At 42.3% G+C, this 24,048-nt stretch overlaps 1 protein-coding gene across 1 annotated transcript in view; it reads right to left on the minus strand.

Annotated features, from left to right (window-relative positions):
• Positions 1–24,048, minus strand: part of PODN (podocan) — a 286,283-nt gene that overhangs the window by 135,084 nt on the left and 127,151 nt on the right. Inside the window, exon 4 of the mRNA XM_085602596.1 lies at positions 9,693–9,757. Coding sequence (XP_085458722.1) covers positions 9,693–9,757 — 65 coding nt within the window. The remainder of the gene's footprint in view (positions 1–9,692; positions 9,758–24,048) is intronic.

The following is a 24,048-nucleotide window of genomic DNA, read 5'->3' on the forward strand; positions in this document are numbered from 1 at the left end:
ATCCCACAATAAAGACTACAAGAAAGTTGAACGTGTCCTGAGTGTTCACTAGTACCTAAGAGGGTACAACAGAGTCCTTCAAGGAGGAAATGCTGCAGCTTTTTCAAATAATCATGGGTCCCACTGGAATGTCTTTTGGCCCCACTTCTCCACTCCTTCGACAAAGGGCACACTGGTTCTGGCTGGGTCAGCGCTGGCATGGCTCCAGGGGTGTCAGGTACAGATAGGAGCCCAACAGCATTCTCGTATCCGAAGTTAAGTTCATCTAGATCGCAACCAATTTCTCATTACGAGATCACTAAGGCACTGCCCATGGTGTGGCAGTACCTTTGCCTCAGTGCAAGTATCTTTTTTGCACTGCGGTCTTGTTCGTTTCAGACTCAGATATCATTCTGGCCCTTCAGAAGGTTTCACATGCGGCTGACAATAGTTATGATTCCTATACTGATGCTGGCTTATATTTAAACCTCCAGAATTTTAGTGGCCTTAATGCCTCCTCAGAGAACTGAAGTCAGCATCTGGGCCACTCACCGAGGAAAGTGGCACTTAAATGGTGGTAGTTTGTAGAGCTGAGGAGGTGTCGAGAACTACATTGGCCAACTGTGGAAACTAACCCTAATTTGCTTACAGGAATCTTATAGGTGGTCCTTTATTTTCAAAGCCTTTGCTACCTTTCAATGAAGACCCAAATAATACCCTGATTGGCAGGCTGATCTAAACAATGTTCGGAACTGCAGGTATGTCACCGTTACTACTAGGCGACTTGGACCTGCTTCAGGTGATCTGGTGTTTCTGACACACCAACTCACACCAGAAGACATCTGAATGCGTTTCTTTCAGCCCCACCAGAGAATTGAAACACATTGATGCGCATGGCAAGAGAGTGTGGTCTTCTGACATTTTGACATTACTGCCTCTGGCTACTGTCTGCTTGTTTGGGAGATAAACTCATGGCTTCTGGGAAATGGCTGGCAAAATCTTACCCACCCTCTCTAAAGACTTCTGAAGTAACTTCACCCAGATGGTCCATGATAGACAGGATGCAGCCTAGTACATTTTGCATGTCACTCTGGGTACCACAGACTTTGGGGGCCATTCTATGGGTACTAGTCTGGTGATTCGCCATCAGTCCTGGACATACCTTTTGTTGGCTCCTTGCTATTAGAAAACAAGATTGATTCACCTCTCAAGCGATTCAAAGATAGAGCTGCACTACGACCCGCTCTTTGGGCTTGCTCTCCCTGGCCTGTCAGTTCCATCAACAATGCCAGATGTTCAGGAGTTACTCGCCAGGTCTGGTTTAACGCCTGAAGCAGCCATCTCAGCATGTTCAGCAACCCATTCAGCTTTTTCGTTGCGACAGGGCATGTGGTGGTTGTGGCAGAGCACAGGTTCACCAACAACATGGTCAGGCCTAATCTTCCTCTTCCTCTGCCATTGCTAAATCGATCTAATTCCCATTTGCAGCCAGCAGGGGGTAGAATATGCTTTTACCTGCCAAACTGGTTTTGCAATTATGTCTGACAGTGGATTGTGCATGTTCTTCATCATGTCTACGCCTTTCTCTTTCTCTCAACCCTCCTCCAGTTTCTTCTATTTTCAATCAGAGTGCGGCAGTACATGCTTCCCCGTTCTGTGCATTGGGCTTCTAGTGGTTCATAAAGTTGTATGTTTGATTTTGCACACTGTCAAGATTGTAATATGTCACTGATGCCCTACACCTAAGGGCATGGAATGCTTTATTGTAAATTGAGGTCTGCATATAGAGGTGGCGCAAAAATATGACTCCATGCCGTGACCTGTCAGCATGCTGGAGCATTTGATAAAAGGTTTTCAGATCTAGAATTGCTCATGGTGGAATTCAAAAGGTGAGGACTCTGTGTTTAGAATATCCATGAGAAAGATTATTACCAAAGGTAAATAACTTGTTCATCTGTTCACTTTGTTTAGTGTTAGATGGAAGTCATATCAGCTTAAATGAGGAGCTAGGATTCAAAATGATGACATTCCGCTTGCATAAAGGAGTGTGCAAAGTATCCTCCTTCCCTGTCATGTACTATAAAAGTGTCTATGGCGGTGATTGGTACGATGAGAATTGGTATTTAATCGTTATGCAGTAGTATTAGACAGAATATACCATTTTAAACTAATGACAAGTTTTGGAATTTTGACAGGTTTTTTGTGTGTGTGCATGTGTGTGTGTCTGTGTGCCTCCTCTTTCTGCAGGGTGGGCACGTTTCATAAGAGTGTGCAAGGAAGCTTTCATGTTTTTAAATGCCCTCTTGGGTACCCTTTGTTGGCGTAGTTGCGCTCCAGAGAAAGAGAATTACAAAATAAAACGAGTTTCTTTACAAATCACCAAAAATGGCCAAGAGTAGGGAAAGCAGCAATCAAGGTTAAAATAAGGAGTAAGCCTATTGTAGCAATTAGAGTGAGGGCCTGGAATGAAGATTTATTACTTAGGCAAGTTTTAGTTCATAGGAGGAGAAAAATGTTCAGGAACAAGTTTAAAAACTATGGAACCCATTCACAGAGGTAAACTGAGATGAAAATGTTAACTATATGACTTTTGGTATTCACATAGGGCATTTATGAGTAGTAAAGTTAGACTTTTGCCTCAGTTTAACTTAAGTTTTGGTCTCAGTTGGACTTAAGACCCAAACTTAAGTTAAACTGAGACAAAGGTCTAACTAAACTACCCCTAAATACCCTTTGTGAAGACCAAAACTCGTAAAGTTAGACTTTCGTCTCAGTTTACCTTTTTGAATCGGGCCCAATATTTAGAGATGGGTTCTAATTGCTAAATGTGAAAATTAATTTGGATGTAAATGGCACAGGAAAATAAGACAGCAGCATCCTTAGGTAGTTTAATAAAAGCTATTAATCCATGTGAAATCGGCCTAGGTGCTTTTAGCCTATACGCAACCAGACATTTATCTTTAGAATGTGTATCAAGAGGAAGAGACGCGGTCCAGATAAACGAACCACTTTTCATTTTGAAACAGTGAGATTTGCAAAATCACAGGGTGTGCGACTGCAAAATGGTATTTGGCAATACACAAAACCCCTTCTGGAGTGGGATTTATTTTTTCAATTTGTAAAAGGGGGTTTGTGACTCATTCGAGTCACAATGAAGAAGGGCCTTGAACTGAAAGTCAGAAATTTATGAATTAATCATTTGTGACTGCAATTCCAAGCCAAGGCGCAGTCACCAAAACTAAAAGGAGATGGTAAACGATTTACAACAGGTTCCTCTTTGGAATTTGTGTCAGATAAGCCTCAGGGCACCACCACCGCCCGGCCCCCCATCTCTTCCCTATAGGAAATATTTTTAAAAGAAGCACCTGTTCCTCCACAGATAAATGTGTCCTGTTTGGAATGCAAGCCCAGAGATAAAATCTACAGAACTTTGCAGGCCACCATCCCTGGATAGCTAATTGCAAGAAGTCGCAAACAGCAATCTGCCTCATTAATATGCATCAGGGAGCTTGTTCTGCGACCCCCTACAAGTGGACATTTTGTGTTGCAACCTATTAGTACATAGGTCACAACGCAAGATGACAAGCGCCCACTATTTCTGACTGACTTACCTCTTCTTACACCTGACCATTGTTCACATTGACTGCCTTCATGTTATGTTTGTTATGTAACTGGAGTTTTACATAGCGTAATATGTACCCTAGGGTCTCTTGGCGATGGGACCAATTCTAGAAAGGGCAGTGGAAGGAGTACAAAAAGGGAAGCAGCTATACTTCCTATATATCATAATTGATAGTGTTAAAAATGTTAACCAATAATGCAAAGGAACAGCTGTGCAAAATAATCTCTTGTGCTAAATATTAGATTCCGGTCAAATGTAATTAAGTACACATTTTAGCACTAGTTACCGGCCCAGATAGCACTGCTAGATGGTAAACATGGAAGTGACGTAGCAATTTGGACTCCAAAGTTCGTCTTGTTTCCATTGTTTGGAGACGGTGTAGATGTTCTTTTTGGCCACTTATCCCAGGCAGACTTCCAAGAACGATGCAGCCAACATAAGCCGGTGGAAGCTGGAACGATGTCACATGAATATTAGTCACCTCTTGGCCAGAGGGCTCTAGTGTGCTTCCATTTGCCATGTTGGATGCTTCAAGGCTGCATGAGCCAGAGAAATGCTGTAGCAGCCCAAAAGCACAGCTTCCCATGGTGTTCTTTTACTTGTACTAAATTAGAAAATTCTGGACTGGCTCCATTAACAAAATCCATACACATGTCCAAGACCAGGGGAGAAGATGAAGAAGCAGAAATGGCTGATGTAGCATATGTTTGTGGCCATGAAAGGACGAATTCTGCAGTGTAATATTGCCAACTACCTCTGCACACTAAAGAGTCTCTAGAAAAAAAGTGTGTTCTTGAGAACAATGTTTGCTCCACAACGGGAGACAGCCAACTGTTTTAGGTATCCTTAAACTGAAAACATCTGTCCTTCTTCACGTTTTAAAAAAACATTTCAAGACTATATTAGGTTTAATATGAAGATCGCGATTTTGCCCAAGGCTTCATGGAATTGTAGCTGCGTATGCTTGTTTTTGTGGTTTGGAGTAGGGTCCTCCTCTTTAGGTCCACCACATCTTTTCAGGTTTTCTGACATACTCAACTATGCCAAAGACATTCTTGTTTTTCCAAATTTGAGATCTCGGATTACACTGTCAGGTTATATTAATGTTGCAGTTTTTAGTATATTTAGTTCAACAGTTGTTAGGTTTGGACCAGATACAAAGAGGTTTTACAAAAACACAAATAAGAAACTTTAATAATTAATGCGAGACCACTGAACTCAATTCTTTGCAAGTGCACAGTATCCAAAAATAGCTTCAGTGGTTGCAAACAAAATCCACTTACGTACTTAGGCCAGCGCCACACATGGCAAATCACTGGTACTGCAACGCCCTCACATAGAAAATAATACAAGTAAGGACATTATGAAACCACATAGGAAATATTGGTATATTACATTAAATTATTGTAACTAGTTAAATATATAAATAATTGTAGTTTAATGTTAAAAGAAAATCAAAAATAGTAAATACTTATTATTTAATTATAAAACATTGTAACAAACTTTTTTGAAATTTAAACATTAATGTAACTTTATATTTCAAATTTAAATTAAATTACTTTACATTTCCAGATACTTTATCCTATGGAGCTCCCCTGCCCCACTGCACAGTCTTCCTCTTGTGAAGTATAGAGAAAATAAAAACAAAAGTTTATATAACTTGAAACAATAATAAAAACACGTATATGTTAAATAATATTGTAAGTTGTTTTACATGTTGAAGAAAAGAAAAAAACTACAGCACTAGTAACTTTATTTGTAATAAAATCTTTAATTAATTAAAATATATAAAAAAATTGCATCATTTTTCCGAAGTTTAAATTAAATGATGCATTTCCACCTAAAACAAAAATATATATTTTAATATGAATTAATAATTATTAAAGTGATGTATAGGATTAATTTAAAGTTTTTTAATTATAGTTTTATAAATACAAATATTACATTAATGTTTTAATGAATAAATTTGTTAAAATATTTTTTATTACATAATAAATATGCACTCTTTTTAGCTTTTTAACATTTAGGCCCTCATTACTATGTCGGTAGGCCGACATCATATCGGAATGGAAACCGCCTGACTGGTAGTCGGCGGTTTCATCTGACAAATTAGGATGCGACCGCCCATGAGGCGGTTGAAAACATCAATTTTTCCATTGCGGCTTGTGCTGCAGCCAGAAAAGGGCCCCTACCTGTGGATGTATGGAAGGAGAACTTGAGGGTGGAGTTCCCACTCGTGGGCTTGTTGACCCATCCTGCTGAGGAGGTCGGCAAAGTTGATGTCTGTCCCAGGATGTGTTCTGCTAGCAGTTGTATTTTGTGATATATTGCCCAACGCCAAAAGGTCTGAGAGAGGCGTTATAGTTGTGAAGAGCGTCTCCCCCGTTTTTGTATGTAGTACATGGCTGTCAAATTGTCCTTGTGGACTAGGACAACCTTGACTATAAGGTGAGGTAGAAATGCATTCAGTGCTAGGTGAAAAGCTTAAAGCTCTAGGTATTTGATGTGAAGATTCTGGTGTTTGGTGTCCCAGAGACACTGAACTGTTAGGTGTTTTAAGTGGGCACCCCGCCCTGTCAGGGATGCGTTCGCTGTTAGCACAATCTGTGGGATGGGGTCGACGAAGGGCCGCCCCTTTGATACATTTTGTGTATTCCACCACTGCAGAGAGTGATAGGTGCAGCTGTCTACCAACATTAGATCTTGTAGTTGACCCTGTGATTGATTACATTGACGTGCTAAGCATTCCTGTAAAGGACGCATACTTAATCTTGCATGAGGTTGTATCACAATGCATGATGCCATCATCTGTAGTAGTTGCATGAAAGTTCTGACTTTTAGAAACTGATTGCTTTGGAACTGTGGTAGCATTTTTGGCAAATTTTGGATCCCGGTTGCATTTGGATAGGCTTGATCTATTTGAGTGTTGAGCATAGCATCCAGATAGGGCTGCAGCTGTGACCGTTGAAGATGGAATTTTAATACATTGATTCTGAATCCCAGCGGATGCAGAAGATTTATGGTAATTTGAATGTGTTGTAGACACCTGTGATATGTGTTGGCCTTGATAAACAAATCGTCCAGATATGGCAAGTCATGAATTAGTTGTCTCCTTAGATGAGCTGCTACCACTGCTAAGCATTTGGTGAATACTCTGGGTGCAGTAGTGACTCCGAATGGGAGCTCTTTGAATTGGTAACGCTTTCCTGCTATTACAAATCTGAGATATTTGCGATGTGCTGGGTGAATAGGGATGTGAAAATATGCCACCTTAAAGTCTAGTGCTTACATAAAGTCGTCTTGCTGTAGGAGTAGAAGCACTTTTTGAAGTGTGATCATATGGAAGTGTTCTGATAGTATGTATAGGTTTAAGGGCCTGAGATCTAGAATTGGATATAGAAAACCATCCTCTTTGGGAATTAGGAAATAAAAAGAATAGACCTGTGACTCTTGATGTTGTATTGGGACTGGTTCTATAGCTCCTTTTGTTAAAAGGGCTTGTGCTACCTGTTTGAGCAGTTGCTCATGCACAAGAGAGTCTGTGAGTGTGAGGTCGGATACTGGGAAGATTGCTGGTTAGCTCCAGGCAATAACCATGTTGGATAATGTCCAACACCCACTTGTCTGATGTTATTGATTGCCAAGTGGGAAGAATTTGTTACAGACATCCCCCGACAGGTGTAAGATGGTCGGGAAATTTGTTATGGAGTCACTGCTTGTTGGGAGATGGGGAGGTATGGGTTGGTGTGCCTCTACCTTTAGAATTGTTGCCTCTATAACCACCTCTAGAAAATATTCTAGAGGGGGAGGATTGAGTTTGGGGTCTGTATGAAGATGCAGAGACATCTGAGGAGGTAGTTTTTGAACCTCCCCTGTAGAATGAGCGACGAAAGGAAACTCAATTAGAGGGTGTCTGAAGTGGTCCGAAAAGATGTTCTTTATCAAAAGTAGCATTTAATATTGTTTTATGGACTCCTGGCTTAAAACCAGAGATACGCAGCCATGCATGTTTTCTGAGGAGAATGCTGGTGTTAACTCCCCTGGCTGCAGTATCAGCAGCATCTAGTGCACACCTGATGGAGGAGTTGGAGATTAATTTTCCCTCCTGCACTCCCTCTTTTTCTCCCCACCGCGCACCAATATATCAGAGCAGACACCCACCCTCCCACTCCTGGAAGGCAGAATTGCTAGCAGCAGAAAAGTAAGGCTACCAAAAACCATTTGGACTGATTTACTGAGCTGACCTCGCGGGGGGGATGATTTGTGTGGGCACTGGCCAGGCAGGAGGGGGGACTGACCTGCTGGTGGTCCTGGACCTTTCTGCCCTATCCCGGGATGCCTGGAGTTGAAAAATTTTGGGGATTTGTCAGGTGACATGTACCCCCGGCACGGATGGAGCGGTGTGGTGTATGTGATGGCATGGAAATGCGGGTATTGCTCATCCCTCTGTGATACGGAGGGAAAGTTGCCAATAAGGTATGCTTGCCAATAATCCCCGGGATGCCCTTGATTGAGGGCTGGGGAGATGAATAATGAATAGTGGCCTTCTGGCACTATACCTTCTGAGAGTTGCATGTTAATGAAAATGGAGATATTTGTTGTATTGTTTGTGCAATCTTTGAGCTGTTTGGCTGATCTTATGTCCTGTATTCTCATAACTATTATTTCTGTTTAACTATGGTTCTCATTTTTCTCTGAACTGATTCTGTGTGAATAAAGATAAAGGGCTACGCCTTGGCTAAACCATAATCAAAGTTGTCTCTCTCCTTGTGCGTCTTCTCAGTGGGGGAGAGAGCAGCAACTTGCACATTGTGAGTGCACTACAGGCCACCGCTCCCTGATTTTCCAGACAGTGCTTCTTCCATGTTGATAACTAGAAGAAAGGCAAAACAAAATGATGGGAGTAATCACAGTCCATTATGTGTCACTCAAGAATGAACCCCTGAATTAGATACCCTATAGGTTTTCACATCACAATAAGAGTGTTTATTTAATATTAAGGGTGTTTAAATATATTTCTGCCTACTTTATACATTGTCAATGAGTTTGGAATGAATCAAAAACTTCTATAAAGATAAATAACCTTTAGAAAGGTAATCAGTTTGTCCTTTTAGATTGATAAACAAAATATGTTTTTCATTTCGCAACAAGGGTTCAGGTGCATTGCTCATTGAAAGTTTTCAGAAAACTTATTTTTCTATAGCAGACTTTGTCTAAGCAGTTCAGACTCAAGACGTCAACTTTTCATCCTCAATCAGTGGAACTTGTCACTATTTTCCTGTAAATGCATGGGGAGGAGTGTCACTTACGTTTCTGGGAATCATTATATTTTGAATGCCTTGTGAGTTGTTTTTATTGGAAACGCTTTAGTGGGAAATTCGAAGTGATGTCCTTTGTTCAAAAGACACAAAGGTCTTTTGCCCTTTCCTGAGGTGTACCAAAATAGTTCATTTGGAAATGTTCTTATTTCTACATTATTGCTCTTTTTTGCAAAGGTCAAGATGAATAGTGTAAGTATTTCTTTAAAACAATACTTACCTTAAAATTTCCTTTTTCGCTCCTACTGGATACATTATCACTTTAAAATGCAGTAGACTAATAATGATATCTAAAAAATATATAATCAAAAAAATATATGTGTCTTTATAGCTTCATGCAGTTTTGATAGTAAAACATAGTCATCAATTATTTTTAAAAGGATAGGAAATTGAACAATGACCATATCGTTTTTATATTTTACAATACTTGTTGTGCAGATACCTATTATGACTAGCAATAAAAAGTCTCTGCTTTACTTTGACCTAATCAGGCAAAAAATTATGCCATCTTATTTTTTTCAACAATATTGTTGTACATAGTTCTAATAGTCCTTAACGTTTAAGGGCCCACGGGTGGCACTGATGACAGGTGACTGCTAATAAAATAAAAGCCACTGTCAAAGAAGCACATATATGCTCTTGTAACCTAGACTCATCAAAAATCTGCAGTATTCCAGAGGCAGGTTAATTTAGTGCAACCCATCTTTCCCTGTTCAGAAAGACTGAGATAAAGGGTCAGCTGCAAGCTTTACTCCACCTTACCTTCACCCTACCTTATTATTTGCAAGGTACAGGTAGTGCAGGTTCTCCAGCTGTTCAAACACATCCTCTGGAAGCCCTTTAAATGACAGCAAAAAAGAATTAGACACATTTTGATTGGTAATGTATTTCCAGCAGCAATACTCTCATTTTGTGCATTATAAGATGGTTTAATTAGATCATGTAATTTAGTAAATTATCAGGATCGCATCGTGGAAGCAGAGGATTATGATTTAATAATTACTAACAAGAAACAATTTTTTTAACCTTGTACTTAAATTACTTAGGGATCATCCCCCTTTGCCTTTCCACATTTTGTTTCATGCGACATTTCCAGGTCAGCCTACTCACAGGGTGCTGCATGGTGTCACACGATATCGGCTCCCTTCACGTGGTCACCAGGTGAGAGTGGTGTGCGCACAGTGAGCTGGCACCCCTACACAGAGCAGGTTTCCACCTCATTGTGTAGAGACTCTGGGCAGATGACCTGCATCAGGGGTTTTACAACCTCCCCAGGGTATTGGCTGCAGCCACAGAGGCATTTGTGATTTGTCTGTGGTGGCGAGTGGGAGGGTTTGTGCAGTGTCCTCACTCCTTGCCCTCCCACCCTATCCATGTTTGACCAAGTTGTGATGGACTCCAAATACCGTCCCCCACTCCAAACCCCATCCCTTCACGGCCTTTAAGAACACGTACCCTCCTTTCACACTGCAAAATTTACTTCAGTTTTGGCAGGTCTGCATTTCTTCAACACATTTACTTTCCTAAATCATTACGTCAAAATAACCTTCAAATACCAACACTTTACTTTGACAAGGAGTTCCTTCAGATTGACGATCAGACGAGTAGAGCTAAAGGAGAAGGGCAGGAAAAGGTAATTATGTGGAAAGGTAACTGCTGTGCCAATGATATGGGAATGTTTTGGCGGGAAAGTCATGACGTACGCCGAAGTTGTAATACAATGGAAACAGACAAAAATCACTTAACTTCTGCATATTGTGTTGAGCGTACCAAATTAGAGAAGGTTAGTAACTTAGAAGGTTAACTGTGGATGCTCAGTGTACAATATTAGTATCTCAATGTGGACTGAGGACCAACTGGACAATAATCTTAGAAGATAAACATCAAGGCATCTTTGGAACTGAGTTAACTAAGATTGTGAGACATGACATGTTGCCAAGTTAAACATGTATAAAAATAGTACACAACGTGTGTTTACTTAAGTAAAGCGCTCATGTTTTTTGTATGCACCTGGGTAGTTGCCTGGATGCTACAGTATGTTCACATGTGTGGCTGTGTATGGACCTGTGACACCCTCTTTTTAAGTATGATTGTGTGCCTGCCCTTGTGTGTATGTGCTGGCATGTGTGTTTGCATTGGTGCCAATGTTGAATTAGCAATGGGTATTTACAGAGCCACCGTGAAAAATAGGAATATGCACTTTGTGGACATTGAGACAACTAGGTAATGTGTGCAATACCTGGGTATTGCAACAACCAGGGCTTTAAGTGGACAGAAAGAAGCATCAAAATACCAGTTGGGCGGCACATAATGCTAAGCAGATATTTCTAACTTAGGTGTTTTAAGAAAAGCCCTTAATTATATCGGCCACGCCCCTTTGAGTACAACCCTTTATACATCCCACTTAAAGCTCTGGCTACAACTGATGCAGTGTGGTTACCCCAGTACTGTGGAAAATGTCAATGTTTGTTAATTTAGATGTTGTGAGAACTGTCAATGTATGCTTATTGTGACATTGTGGGGACTATGAAAGTGTTTACCAGAATCGCGTGGAAAAGGGAACCATGCATATTATTGAGCATTGAAGAAATTGAAAACATGGCATTGAGCCATTTTGAAACTTGAAGTGCGGTTACTGGGCCAACTTGGAAATTAGCATTTTATATTTAATATGGCACTGTTTTGTGATTACTGGGGTATGGAACAAATAGATACCCATGCTAAGGAATGATGTATACCTGGCAGTCATATGCTCCTATGGAACGGCCTAGTGGGAATGCTGTGCTTTGGTTGTGTGCTTGCAAGACTACTATGCATATACCAAACATAATGTGTGTGCTCCTACTGGGATATTTTGTGTGTTATCTGGGAAATGTTTAAACACAGGACCATTATGCGGGGCCAACAAAAGGGGGTTAACTAATGTTACTGATCCACTGCACACTAGAAACATTAAAATACTATGTAGTGTAATTTTTCTCAAAATTTTACTAGGGTAAAATACTTTACTAAATTAATGTCCATTTTAACAAACGTTATTGGCCGTGTGCATTCTTGAATGTTCTCCGTTTACCGCATTTTCCCCCACCAAAATCTTTCGGAAGAGGATTCACCACCCCAAATACATTTTAAGGTGGTTGTTAAATTCTAACCAGTGCTTGTAAATTTTTAAAGCTTATTGTGTTTTTAAAATATTTATTTTGCCATGATGTCAGATTGGAGCAAGAAATCGATATCACTATCAGAACATACCATATATCAGAAAAAGCACATAAATTACATATGTAATATTCATATTCAATATTAAATATTAAGGGCTGGGAGTGATAATTATATAAATACATACAATCAATTATCATCAGCCAGAAAAGGGGCGATAAAACTGATCAAAATTGAAGGTCACGACATTCAGCATTCATATAATCGAGTATAGCTCCCCAGACCGTTAAGCCAAGTTTCCTTCTTCGTGGCCCTTCGAGTTAATATAGACTATGCTCTAAACTGAAGAAAGCTAAAAATCCAGCTCTCCACATTTCAAAAGAAGGTGGTTCTTTTTGAAGCCACGACGAAGCGATACACAGTCGGGTTCCAGCAGTTGCCATGAGTATAAGGTAACCCACTTGCGGATTAGCCTGTACGGCTACCGAGACGCTTGTGACACCTAATAGCATAGCTGCGGGAGTGATCCTAATTTCTATCCCCATCACCATAGTTAAAAAGGCCTCTATCCCTAAAAGAGGCTGACTCAGCTTTGTACATGTAAAAAACACATAGAGACTATCAGCTGAATCTGCCCGACATCGAAAACATTTGCCATCATTTGCACCCCCCCACTTCAACAATTTTGCGGGTGTATGATAAAGGTTGAAGATGGTTTTATAGTGCTGTGCCCTAAGACTCGGGGAGATCAAGATTTTCTCAGCAATCTCAATGGACTCCTGTAGAAACCAATCACCCTGGCCCAGTATAATACTCCATTTCTTATTTTGATCTTCAAGATCGCCCTCCTGTATTTTTAGAAGGCTACTGATTTTCTCTCTATGTTTGATTGCTTCAATGAGACCCCTTTTCCCTGTGTCCCCCGATTGCAGTTTTCTTCAGGAGATAGTCCCGTATCTGTAATATACTTAAAAAATCTGAGTTTGAAAATCTGTATTTTTCCCTAAGTGCAGTAAATGTATACAAGTAATCCTTCTCATAGAAATCCCTGATAATTGTGACCCCCTTTAATTTCCACCTGACCATAATTGTGTCCCAACAAATGGGAGGTAATATATGTGTTGCAGAGATAGGTGTGTAATAACCTATTGCCCATTTTCAAACTTCTAAGAGCCTGTTTCCAGACTTTAAACGCAGCCAAAAGAACCTTAAACCGGGTCTTTATATAGTAGCTAGGTTCAATCACCCTAAAAAAAATCTTTCTCCTTCTGAACCTAGCATCATTTGATAAATGGAGGGGGCATCTGCTACATTACCACATGCTTCTCCTGTTAATAAAATCCTCATATTCTGCAGGAGGCAGGCATAGTGATAAAATACAAAATTAGGAACCACCCAGCCTCCCCGAGTTCTGGGTAATGTCATAAACTTCATTGTCCTACAGGCTTGTTTCTGACCCCAGATAAATCTACTTGCTTATGACCTTCAACTTGGCAGGGTTAAGCAAAAAAACCTGAACCGCCTTTGCCTGGAACATTGGACTCAATGGCCACAGTTGCCACATCTTCTCCACTATCACATGACAAAAATCGGGCCTAACAAAAAATTCACTCCCCTTTTCCTATCTGGCCGTGCAAGATCATAAATAGCCTCTCGGGCCCAAAATTATTCAAACAAATCAAAATAGCTCTTGGTTTAGTTACTAGCTGTCCTGAGCTCCTGCACTGCTTGAAAGGAAATCGGTGAGCCCTCTGAGCCTCCAGATCCCAGGACCATTGTGTAAGTTCAGGGTATGCCTCTATGACAGCTCCACAATAAATTTCCGAACATCCGATCCCTCCATACCTTCAGGAATACCAAGAACTCTCAAAGTGTTCCTCCTAAGGCGATTTTCCATGTCAGTTAACTTCCATACCGTATCATCCTTCTGTGACTTTAGAGAATCCATGAGGGACTTGTGGGCAACCAGTTCATCTTTGAGCATAGACATTTGCGTCTCTACTTCACCTATCTGCAAATTCCGTGCAGGACTTAGCAACACGACGGATAGAGCTCTGCAGTTTATGGCACCTCCCCTGGGTTCTTTGGCTCTCAGTCCGCATCTCCTCTCTGTGAGCCATAATGCTCACGTAAATAACAGAAAGCAAGATCTCCTCTGAGCTTTCTACTGTCCTCTCAGCTGCTGGTAAGGATGCTGCATCTCTGCTGCCCTCAAGGCCTGGAGAGAAGGAGTAATCCCATACTAGGAACACTGCGGCTCCCTTTGGCTTAGACCTGATTAGCTCTCTCTGGTCCCTCTGCTTCCACACAGTGGAAGGACTAGCCCACCTGCATCGCCATTATTTCGATCTTCCAGATGCAAGCTGCTTGTCTCACTCCTGCCGCTGTGCATCATTTCTCGACCAGACCAATCCTTTATATCACCTAAACTCTCATCTACCGAGGAGTTAGAAGGATCTGACAGAGAGAAGAAGTTATCTCCAGAGTCCACCTACTGTGGGGCGTCACAGTTATCCAGACTACAGGTTTGATACCCCAATTCTGGGTTTTATGTCTAGGTTTAGATTTATTCCTTGGCTGCTTCCCCCCCCCCCACAGCTCTCAAAGCTTGGGACACTCTCAAATGTTCTCCAGCCACATCATCATACGGGTGTGAACAAGGCACTGCTTGCCGCCCCTCCAACCAAAACCGTCCCACCATCATCCAGACATTATCCGCTATCAACGCTCCCCCGAATCTTTTCTGCTCCATCCCCATTTCCATGGCTCATCTCATTACCTAGGGGAGAGTCTCAAGGGGGTAGTTGGAGTGCTGCTTCCTAACTCATCTGGGAGCCAAATACAGGGTCAAAAGAGGCATCTGCTCCGACTACCCCAGACTCCACATTATTCTTTTTTTTGGCCTTAACTGCTTGAGTCACTTGAAAGAGAGCTGGCAGTGTTTTCTTACCGTGAGCAGAGGAGCAATTGTTCTGCATGGCATCACCAGAGCCCAGAGAGGCACTGCCGGCTGAGCACTGCAGTCCTCCCACGGCTCCTGCTTCCTTCGTTGAGGTTTGAGCGCTGGTCTTCGTACCTCTCGCAGGTTTGGGAGGCATTAGAGCCGCTGAGTGAAACAGATTGCACCAAGTCCGGAGCAGCAGCTTTCCAGTACCGCGTGGGAGAAACCAGGTACGTTGCTGAGATAAGCTGATCTGATCTCCGGCCATACACCACTATCAGATCATGCCGGGCGGCTATGCCTTAGAGCAGAATGGGATCCAGTAAGTCCATACAGGAGGGGGGGTCAGGAAGATACGAGTCAGCTTACTCAGCCTCCGAATCGGCTGCCATCTTGACTCGCTTTTTGTGTTTCTAAGTGCTAAAAGGTTGTGTTGTAACAGTTTACTGACTGAGAAGCTAAGACTCCTCTTAGTACAAAGGCAGGAGGACTAGGGCAGCCTCTAGTGCCTGAGTACTCACAAACATTTGCCCAGGGGCCACACAGAATAGTCTGTGATGTAACCGAGGGCCGCACTGATGCCAGCAGGAAGGCAGTATCGGGTCTCGATGATTCAGGGATTGTGCAAGGAGATTTTTTTTTAATTAAATATATGGGCAAGCTTTTATTTGCAGGTTAACTGAAGTTAAATGGTGCATGGCACCACTTTAGTTACTTCATATCTTCATTTAACCTGCAAATAAATACTTGCCTGATTAGTTAAAAAAATTCTGAATATTAGTGCTCGGCAAGTAAACAGCAGCTCATGCTGCTGTTCACCAGGGGGCAGCATGTAAAGGTCAAGAGGGCTGCAAGTGGCCCCAGCACCGTATTTTGAGTATCACAGCTCTAGTATGTTGGCAGATCGCAGCAGTAACATGGATTCCACGTTGGCACCATACCACCTGTCACGCGGACTGGCAATAACGTGGCGGTTGCTGTCCAAAGCGTTCACCCGCCAAGATGCCTTTCCAGACTCTGCCACAGCTCAGCTAAAATTAATTTTTTAGGTCTCGCCTACGCAGCGCGCATGCGCTGCTAGGCAAAAAGACATATTCCTATAGCTTCGGCTTTTCGGCCAAACACGTGCATGCGTTCCATTGCCTTCAATGGCAACGCGTGCACGTCTGGCGATTTCCTTGCGGGAGCGCGCGGCGCCATATGGTGGCGCCATATGGTCCCACGCTCCCGCAAGGGAATCGCGCAGGCCCCCTCCCCCTGCTGCCGCACGAGCCCTTTAGGCTGTGCCAAGGCTTGTTTTAGTTAGGTGATGTGGCTGACTTTATTGTTTTTTGTTCTCGGCATCCGCATCTTTTAAAGAAAATGATATTAGTCCGGCTTAGCTTATCATTGTTGGGGTCCACCAAGCTGGGGGTAGGGGGGTGGGGGGGGGGGGATGTGTTACAGGAAGGACGTTGCTTGTTTTATTACCTGAAGCAATGGCTGCTTGTTTCAGAGATCACTGAGCCTAAGTACACACTTTTTTGTATCAGCATGACAGCTGGTGACCAAAACGAACATTATCGCATAATAAAGTTCTTCAAAGCGCCTTTAAAACTCGCAGAACTTTGTCTATTCTCTTGCATCGACTGCTTCCATGGATTTCCATCATACAACTTGTCACGTCTTCTTTGGGCACCGTGCACGACTAAATCCATTTGTATGGCTACAAGCATTTACATACATGTTTACATATTTCCAGTCTAAAAGTCGTAGAAGTTAAAATCCTCAGATGCTAATACTAGAGTAAATACAAAATTTAGGGTCTTTTAAAATTTGAGGCTGCAAACGCATTACATGCTAAAAAAACAGAATGTCATGTTGTTAGACAAAAATCAATCCTAAAATTATTCCAATTGCTGTGCGCCTGCCGGTGATAGCTCAGCGTGCAAGGAACCCACTGTGCCAGCGCCCTTATGTAATTCGCTGGTTACAGGTTTGACTCCCAACAGGCCAATCTGGAGTTTATTTTAACACTCCCAGTAATGCTCAAGAGGGGGGGATCGGGAGAGGGGTGGGGGTAATGGCAAAACATTTAAAGGCGAAGTTTAAACGTTCGGCGCATTACAAATATTTCTGAAAATTAACAGCACGAATCACGGTGACTTCAAAGAAATGCCAATCACGTCTTCAGCGGGACTTTTTTTTTCGATAGCGGGTAATTGTTTCTGCCGATTATTGCTCAAATTCTTTGGACAGATTTAAAATACTGGGGGAATGACTCGGGTGATAATACTGGACAGAGAATTCTTGAGAAATGTTAAAGCAGATTCGTGGCCTTCCACCTTTCTGAAATCTCTAAACCACATATGGTGGACTCGGGAAACAATAACATCAGGAAGTGCCAAGACACACTTGAGCAACGGTGTACAGGTCACAACAGGTCAATGTTACTGCTGTTCTACGCAAACTTACAATTTGGTTTCATGATGATAACTCATCCAACTCTGGAGCGTTGCCAGCAGCATCCTTTTAACGGCACTCAAATGTATAGGCCCCAGATCTGCCAACATTACAAATAAAACAAGCATTTGCAATGCAATAGGTGTTGCAATTACGTGAGTTTGAGCTATTGGCATTCTAAATGACAATGCCTTTTTTGTTTTGCTTTTTAAAAACATAAATAAAAGGCATTGTTATTTACAATGCCAATATCTTGAACTCTAATAAATGCAAGACCGATTGCATTGGGTCTAGAATTTACCCGAGTTTGAGCTATTGGCATTTCAAATGACAATGCCTTTTATTTATGTTTTTGAAACATAAATAAAACGCATGGTCAGTTACAATGCTAATAGGGTAAACTCGCGTAAATGCGAGACCTATTGCATTGCAAATGCTTGTTTCTTTCCCTGTTCTCCTTTTCTTGGAAGTCAGCTTTTAACTACCGTGTCCAAAGCTATCACAATTTTGCACTGGGAAATATTACTTGAGCCATCTGAATTTATCCACAACTTGATGGGTTGGGACGAAGTATTTAAGTGTTTAAGTCACTTGTCAAAATATGTTTAAGTCACTTTGCGCTTTTCGAAAGGCTTCTTAACTCTCATTAGTCCTGTCAGACCTTTTAGAGGGACTTGGCTTTAACCAATACATGTGAGACTCTAAGCTTCTTCTAAGCCCCTCAGCTATTTCAAAAACGAAGTAACAATATGGGTGTGTATCCCTGGTAAACACTGAGCTAAATATAAAGTTGGCTAGAAGGTTCTTATTCAGTGAGCCTCTCGATAAAATATTGACAAGTGGTAGTACATTTTTAACCTTTTCTGTAGTGAGAGCTACTTCTGCTCAAGGAAAGTCTTCCCGAGCTACTAGCAAATTTTATACCTGTAAAATAGTGACTACACTATGACCACCCAAAGCAAGATTTTCAGGAGTTACCACCCAAGTATACCAAGTGCGGTTACCGACAGAAATGCTGGGGAAAAGTTCTTCAATATTAAATGCCTCCCCTTGACTTATTAAGTAACATTCAAATCTTGACACGCCCAGTGGCACAAAGGACATAAGCACAGCAGTACGTCTCCCCAGCTCAGCTTGAATTATCATTCACCAGTTTCTGAAAATGCACATTTTTCTATCTAATACTACTTTCCACTGTAATTTATATCCTCTGCAGGCAGGTCTTCCTCAGGACGGGGGGAGGGGAGGCAACCTAGGGTGAGGTACAGTCAGGATACAGCCCCTGAGGAAGACCCGCCTGCAGAGGATATAAATTACCCTCATTGCACCAGGGTCGAAACGTCGACACTCTCCCCCAGTGAGCCTGTACCTGATATCATCCCAGCATGCCTTTTCACAGATGAATGTTCTCTGTGCATCATCAGAAAATCATGAAATGAATATTTGTAAATCCATAAGGGACTGGCCTAGCTGTAAAACTGGTGCCACTATGAACCACTGCCAGTTTTACTAAGGATACCAGAATGTGTAATTGATTGGTTATTGAATTTGCCTTTTGGATTCCCCTCCTTTATATCTGACCTACCTCACGAGCACTTTCCTTTTTCACACTCCCCTTTTTCTCTATTTGGAGCATTGAATATGGTGATCTGTTATAAAAGTAACCAAATAATAAACAGTCACTATTGGAGCGATATTTTGTGCCTTTGTGTCTTTTGAGGATATACTTGTTTGCATTGTAAAGAAAATGGTGGTACATTAATGATGCAATGCTAATTCTATATGTACCAGATGCCCTTTGACTAATTAATGTTTTTCATAACTGAATTGTAGTTTTAAAGAAGTCTAGGACTGTCGTTTCCTATACCAATCGTTACCCAGGTCCGTGGACAATTGTGGGTTACCCCATTATATCATAATGGATGCTCACCATAGCACCACGGATGCCTGGATTATGCCAGTAATGCCCAAAATTATACTAGGGCCACAGTTGTGCCAAGGCTGGAAACCAGAAGGATCAGGGATAAGACCACATATCAGTCATGACCATTAATATGCCAGGAATAGGTACATATAGGCCAGTCATGCTCAGAGTAGGTCTATGATGGCTGTCAGCATACTACAACTAGACCAAAAATACTAAAATTGTCAAGGATGACCATAATTATGCCATTGGCACTATTATGTCAGGAATGGACACAATTATGCCAAATATAACACTCTTCTGATGGGGCTAGCATATATATTTGGCGGTTCTTGGCACCAGGCATAGTTTCAGAAAGCAATAGTGTTTATTATGGGCACACACATAAATGTTGATGAATCTCTTAATTTTCTCTGGTCTGGATCATACCCTGTTCTCCTCAGGTCTTGAGCTAATCATGCATCTAACTGACACATTTTCACTCTGACTCCTGCAGTCCCGCACTTTGGTGGTTCAGCACTGATTACAGCTCAGGCTACTGCCGCCATACTTTTTTGATGGTGCACTGTTCACACACGTTGTGACTGATAAAGGAGGGACTGCAACATGGTCAATCGCCTTGTGGCTTAATTATATTGAGATTGGATACAGACTGTCATGTAGCAGGTCCTATAAGCTGGCACAGTGTGTGTTTGAGTGTTAGTATGAGTTACTGTGATAATTGTGGTTGGCTGTCACTCTTAGGATCTTGAGATGATCAGTGCTGCCTTCTTTAACAGGCACCTACTCTGAAATTGATACTGGGCTTGATTTCACCTCAGAGAGCTACTTTGAAGGTACTGGCGAACTACCAGTAGCTCCCGAGCTACTCGTTGGAGACCCCTGCACTAGACGTTCTCAAAAGGGCCTGAAATTATATGGGGTGGCTGTAACGTTTGCAATTCCAAGTAATGCAATCACGCAAATGTACCCCAAAGTTCTGTAAGATACAAGGAATTATGTAATTCTGCATTTAGCACTATTTTCTAGGCACCCTGAGTCCAAAATGGAAGCGAGGATGCATTTTGCACTAACACATAGTGCTAAATGCAACAGAAAATAAACAGCGAGTGCAAGCAGCCACCCGCGCTTGCTAAATGTGCACCTAGGGTAGGATTTTCCCTCAACTTACTTTCAGCATTTAGCGCTAGTTTCTGAGAGTGAAATGCCCTCTTACATCCAAAATGGACATGAGGATGCATTCTGCACTAAGACAATAGTTCTTAATGCAACAGAACATAAACAGCAGCACAAGCAGTCGCTGAGGATCACTAAATGTACTCTTGTGCTACGACTTTTTACCCCCAAGTTACTCTTAATTATGAGAGCAGGCATATTCACGTTATTATCAGTAATTCCACATCAAATAGTAACACAGTTACCAAATTTGCTCCAATTGCTCTGGCGTAATTGAAATTCCACCCAGGTCTAGTAATTATCAGGTAGAGCTGAACTGCCCTATGAGGTAATTGAAATGTGTTTGTTCAGAAATCTGCTAATACTCAGAAGGGCAGATTTACACCAATGTCATGCAATGCAGCACAGAAAGCAAAGTTGCTGCTCAGCATTGCGTGACGAAGCAGGATAGTGCCATAGCTACAAAGATATGGCACTATTATTCTCTCTTCCTGCACAGACACTATTTGAGCTAATCCACCACACATACACTCTTGCATGGTATTTGGAGCACATTTCGCATAGATTTTGTACTGAAAGGGTACACTTCCATTACAAAATACTGTGCCAAACTTTAAAACGTTTTCCCCTCTAGATATGTGTTGTACCACACAAAGAAAGTAGCATCAAAGGTACTGAGGAAGAAGGGATTATTCACTGTGTTAACTGTGGAGGGAGGGCGATTGGAGAGAGGATAGATGCTGCATTCTGGTTGAGGTTGGACACTCTTTTTTCTTGTCAACTAGCCCCATTCTGGGAAAAAATAACCACTCTCGAGGAGAAGGTGTTGCTACTCTTAGCACAGAAAAACAGAATAACGGTTCCCAGCACGCCTAGTAGCAGTGAATTATCAGAAAGGCCAATTATTGCATCTTTGGCCGGGTCGAGTGCAGGGCAGGAAGGAAAAGAACCTCAAGATGGGCATCCTAGGTCAGGGACAAATGATACAGATAATGTCCCCTTAGAGCAGCGAAGGGCAAAGACAAAGACTGTTAGCAACAATACAGGAAGAAGGGAGCAGGAGATTATAGCTAGGAGAGAAATAGCGCAGGACAAGCAATTAACGGTAAAGGGTGTGAGATTGAGAGACGAGGAGGATGTTGGGGATTAAATGGGCAGCATCCAACCCGCAGCTCAAGATAGCGTGGACTGCGTGCGTAGTTCTCGGGACCTGCCCGTATTGGACCTATTACCAGCGGCAAACCCATATACCATAGTCATGACTGGAGTTCCCGCCCCCACTGACACTCGGCCTGAGACCACCCATATGCTTATCAATAAGGCAGTCCACTGGCTTACCAGAAACACCGATTATAGGCCTATTGATTATAGGCACCTGCTGATGGCGAGAAGGGTCTTGTGGATTGGTGCTAGTAGGAAAAGTTTCCCTGGTGACACGGTTATTTTGAATTTTAGACACCCGTGGTTGGTACAGAATCTTCTGGCCCAATCTAGGGACAATCACTGGGGGGGGGGGGAAATTAGTCCATTCAGTTGCTATCACCGGCCTTTTTTTATAGGGACTTAAGGAAGGGCAGCCTAGGAGAGAGGAGATGTAATGATTTGGAAGGAAGGAAAGAAGCAGGGCTCTCGTTTGCGTCATACAATCGCTTTAACGTTCTGGCAGATTCCCAATGTCTGAATGAGATCGACTGACACACGGGGAATAGGTGTAAGGGGATAGACCAAGGTGAGGCCATCACACCATTAGGTCATGAGGAAGGCGACACCTCTCCCGCAGGGCATAAAGACCTTTCAAATTTAAAGCTAGGGGCCACAGTGAGAGGGAGACCCTGCCTACATGAGCTGGCACAGTGTCAATCTTTTGAGCCAGTGCTGATAAGTGATCAGTTAAAGGACACTCTAACCCCTTCAATGGAGATAACTTTTAAGATTATATCCTGGAATATTGCGGGTCTCTGATCGAAATTAACTAATAACGAGTGGTGGAGCCATATTAAAACCTTTGATATAATATGTTTGCAGGAGACCTGGGAGTGGGAAAAGGATTCTTTGGCCTTGGAGGGCTATAAGCTGTTCTTTGTTCCAGCGAGGAAAGGGGCTAGGGGCAGAGCAAAGGGAGGCCTTGCAATTTATGTGGATCTTAAACTCAGAGGCAGGTGGAAAGATCTGGGTTGGGACTCGAATGTTGTACAGGGACTAACGTTTTGCACTAGGGGTCTCAGGATATTACTGGTATATTTCTATAATGCCAGATCCGGGGCTTCTCCATTAGCCAGTCTGAAAGAACTAGAATCAAGACTGGAGCTGGTAATGGCGCAGGAAGGTCAAACGTATCAGATGGTATTAGTGGGAGATTTTAATTGTCACCTCTGCCCAAATGCCAGAGGATACGTAAACGGTGATTGGTCAAGTTGCCCAGTGACTAGTGCTCCCCATCTAGATCACACGACCGAGGGATACGAAATCAATAAGGTGCTGGGAAATTATGCCTTGGAACATACTATGGATTTGGTGCAGGAAGGGTCACACAGTAGGGTTCCCCCCACGTTCAAAGGCAGAGGATGTGAATCCTTTATTGATTTCATCTTTGTGTCAAATATAATAAAACAGGTGGTAAGGGGATTCACTTTTCGATCTAGTAAATTCAGTGATCATAATCCCCTTGTAATCACCATTGGGGATCCCAGTGTGAATAGACATAAAGAGAAGATGTGTGAGAAGGGGGTACTAACAGTAGTCGACCAAGGGAGAAGAATTAGATGGGCCCAGACAAATGCAGAGGTTTTGTATGTAAACTTAATGAAAAATGAACAGGATAACATCTGGAGGTGCCTGAGTCTGGAAATAGAAGGCACTGACTTAGTCAGGGCCTATGAAAGGGTTACTGTGCAGATTGATAGTTTACTTCGATCGAAGTCTAGGGACAGAGGACAAAAAGCAAATGGTTGGTTTGACAAGGCCTGCACCAGGGCCCTGAGAGATCTTAAAATTGCATTGAAAATAAACCAGAGGGACAAAAAGTTTGTTGTGGAGTATCGGGATCTTTACAGAGAAGCAGTTAAAAGACGCAAACACGCCCTACAACAGCAGGCATGGGAGGACTTGAGGGTAGCACAAGAGACTAAAAACATGACAGCATTCTGGAAGGTTATTAATGAACCATACTTCCAAGTTAGGGATAAACCCAAGGTAGTTAATCATATCCTGCCAGAAACATGGTTGAAGCATTTTGAAGGCCTCTATAACAACTGTTCTGATGAGAGTTGCCCAGAAGAGACAAAGGATCAACCTCACGCAGGAAAAGTTATTTTCTCCCTTGCTGAAATTAAAGTGGGTATAGAGGGCCTCTCTCGAAATAAGGCTCCGGGCCCTGACGGGGTTCCCCCTGACCTGTTTCTCAACCAAGTGTCACTGTGGGCACCTATACTAACAAGGGTTCTAAATGCAGCGGTGGATACGGGTATGCCACTATCGTGGTCTTCCG

Source organism: Triturus cristatus, chromosome 4_2 (genome assembly GCF_964204655.1).
Source record: "Triturus cristatus chromosome 4_2, aTriCri1.1, whole genome shotgun sequence".
In the NCBI taxonomy this organism is placed as follows: Eukaryota; Metazoa; Chordata; class Amphibia; order Caudata; family Salamandridae; genus Triturus; species Triturus cristatus.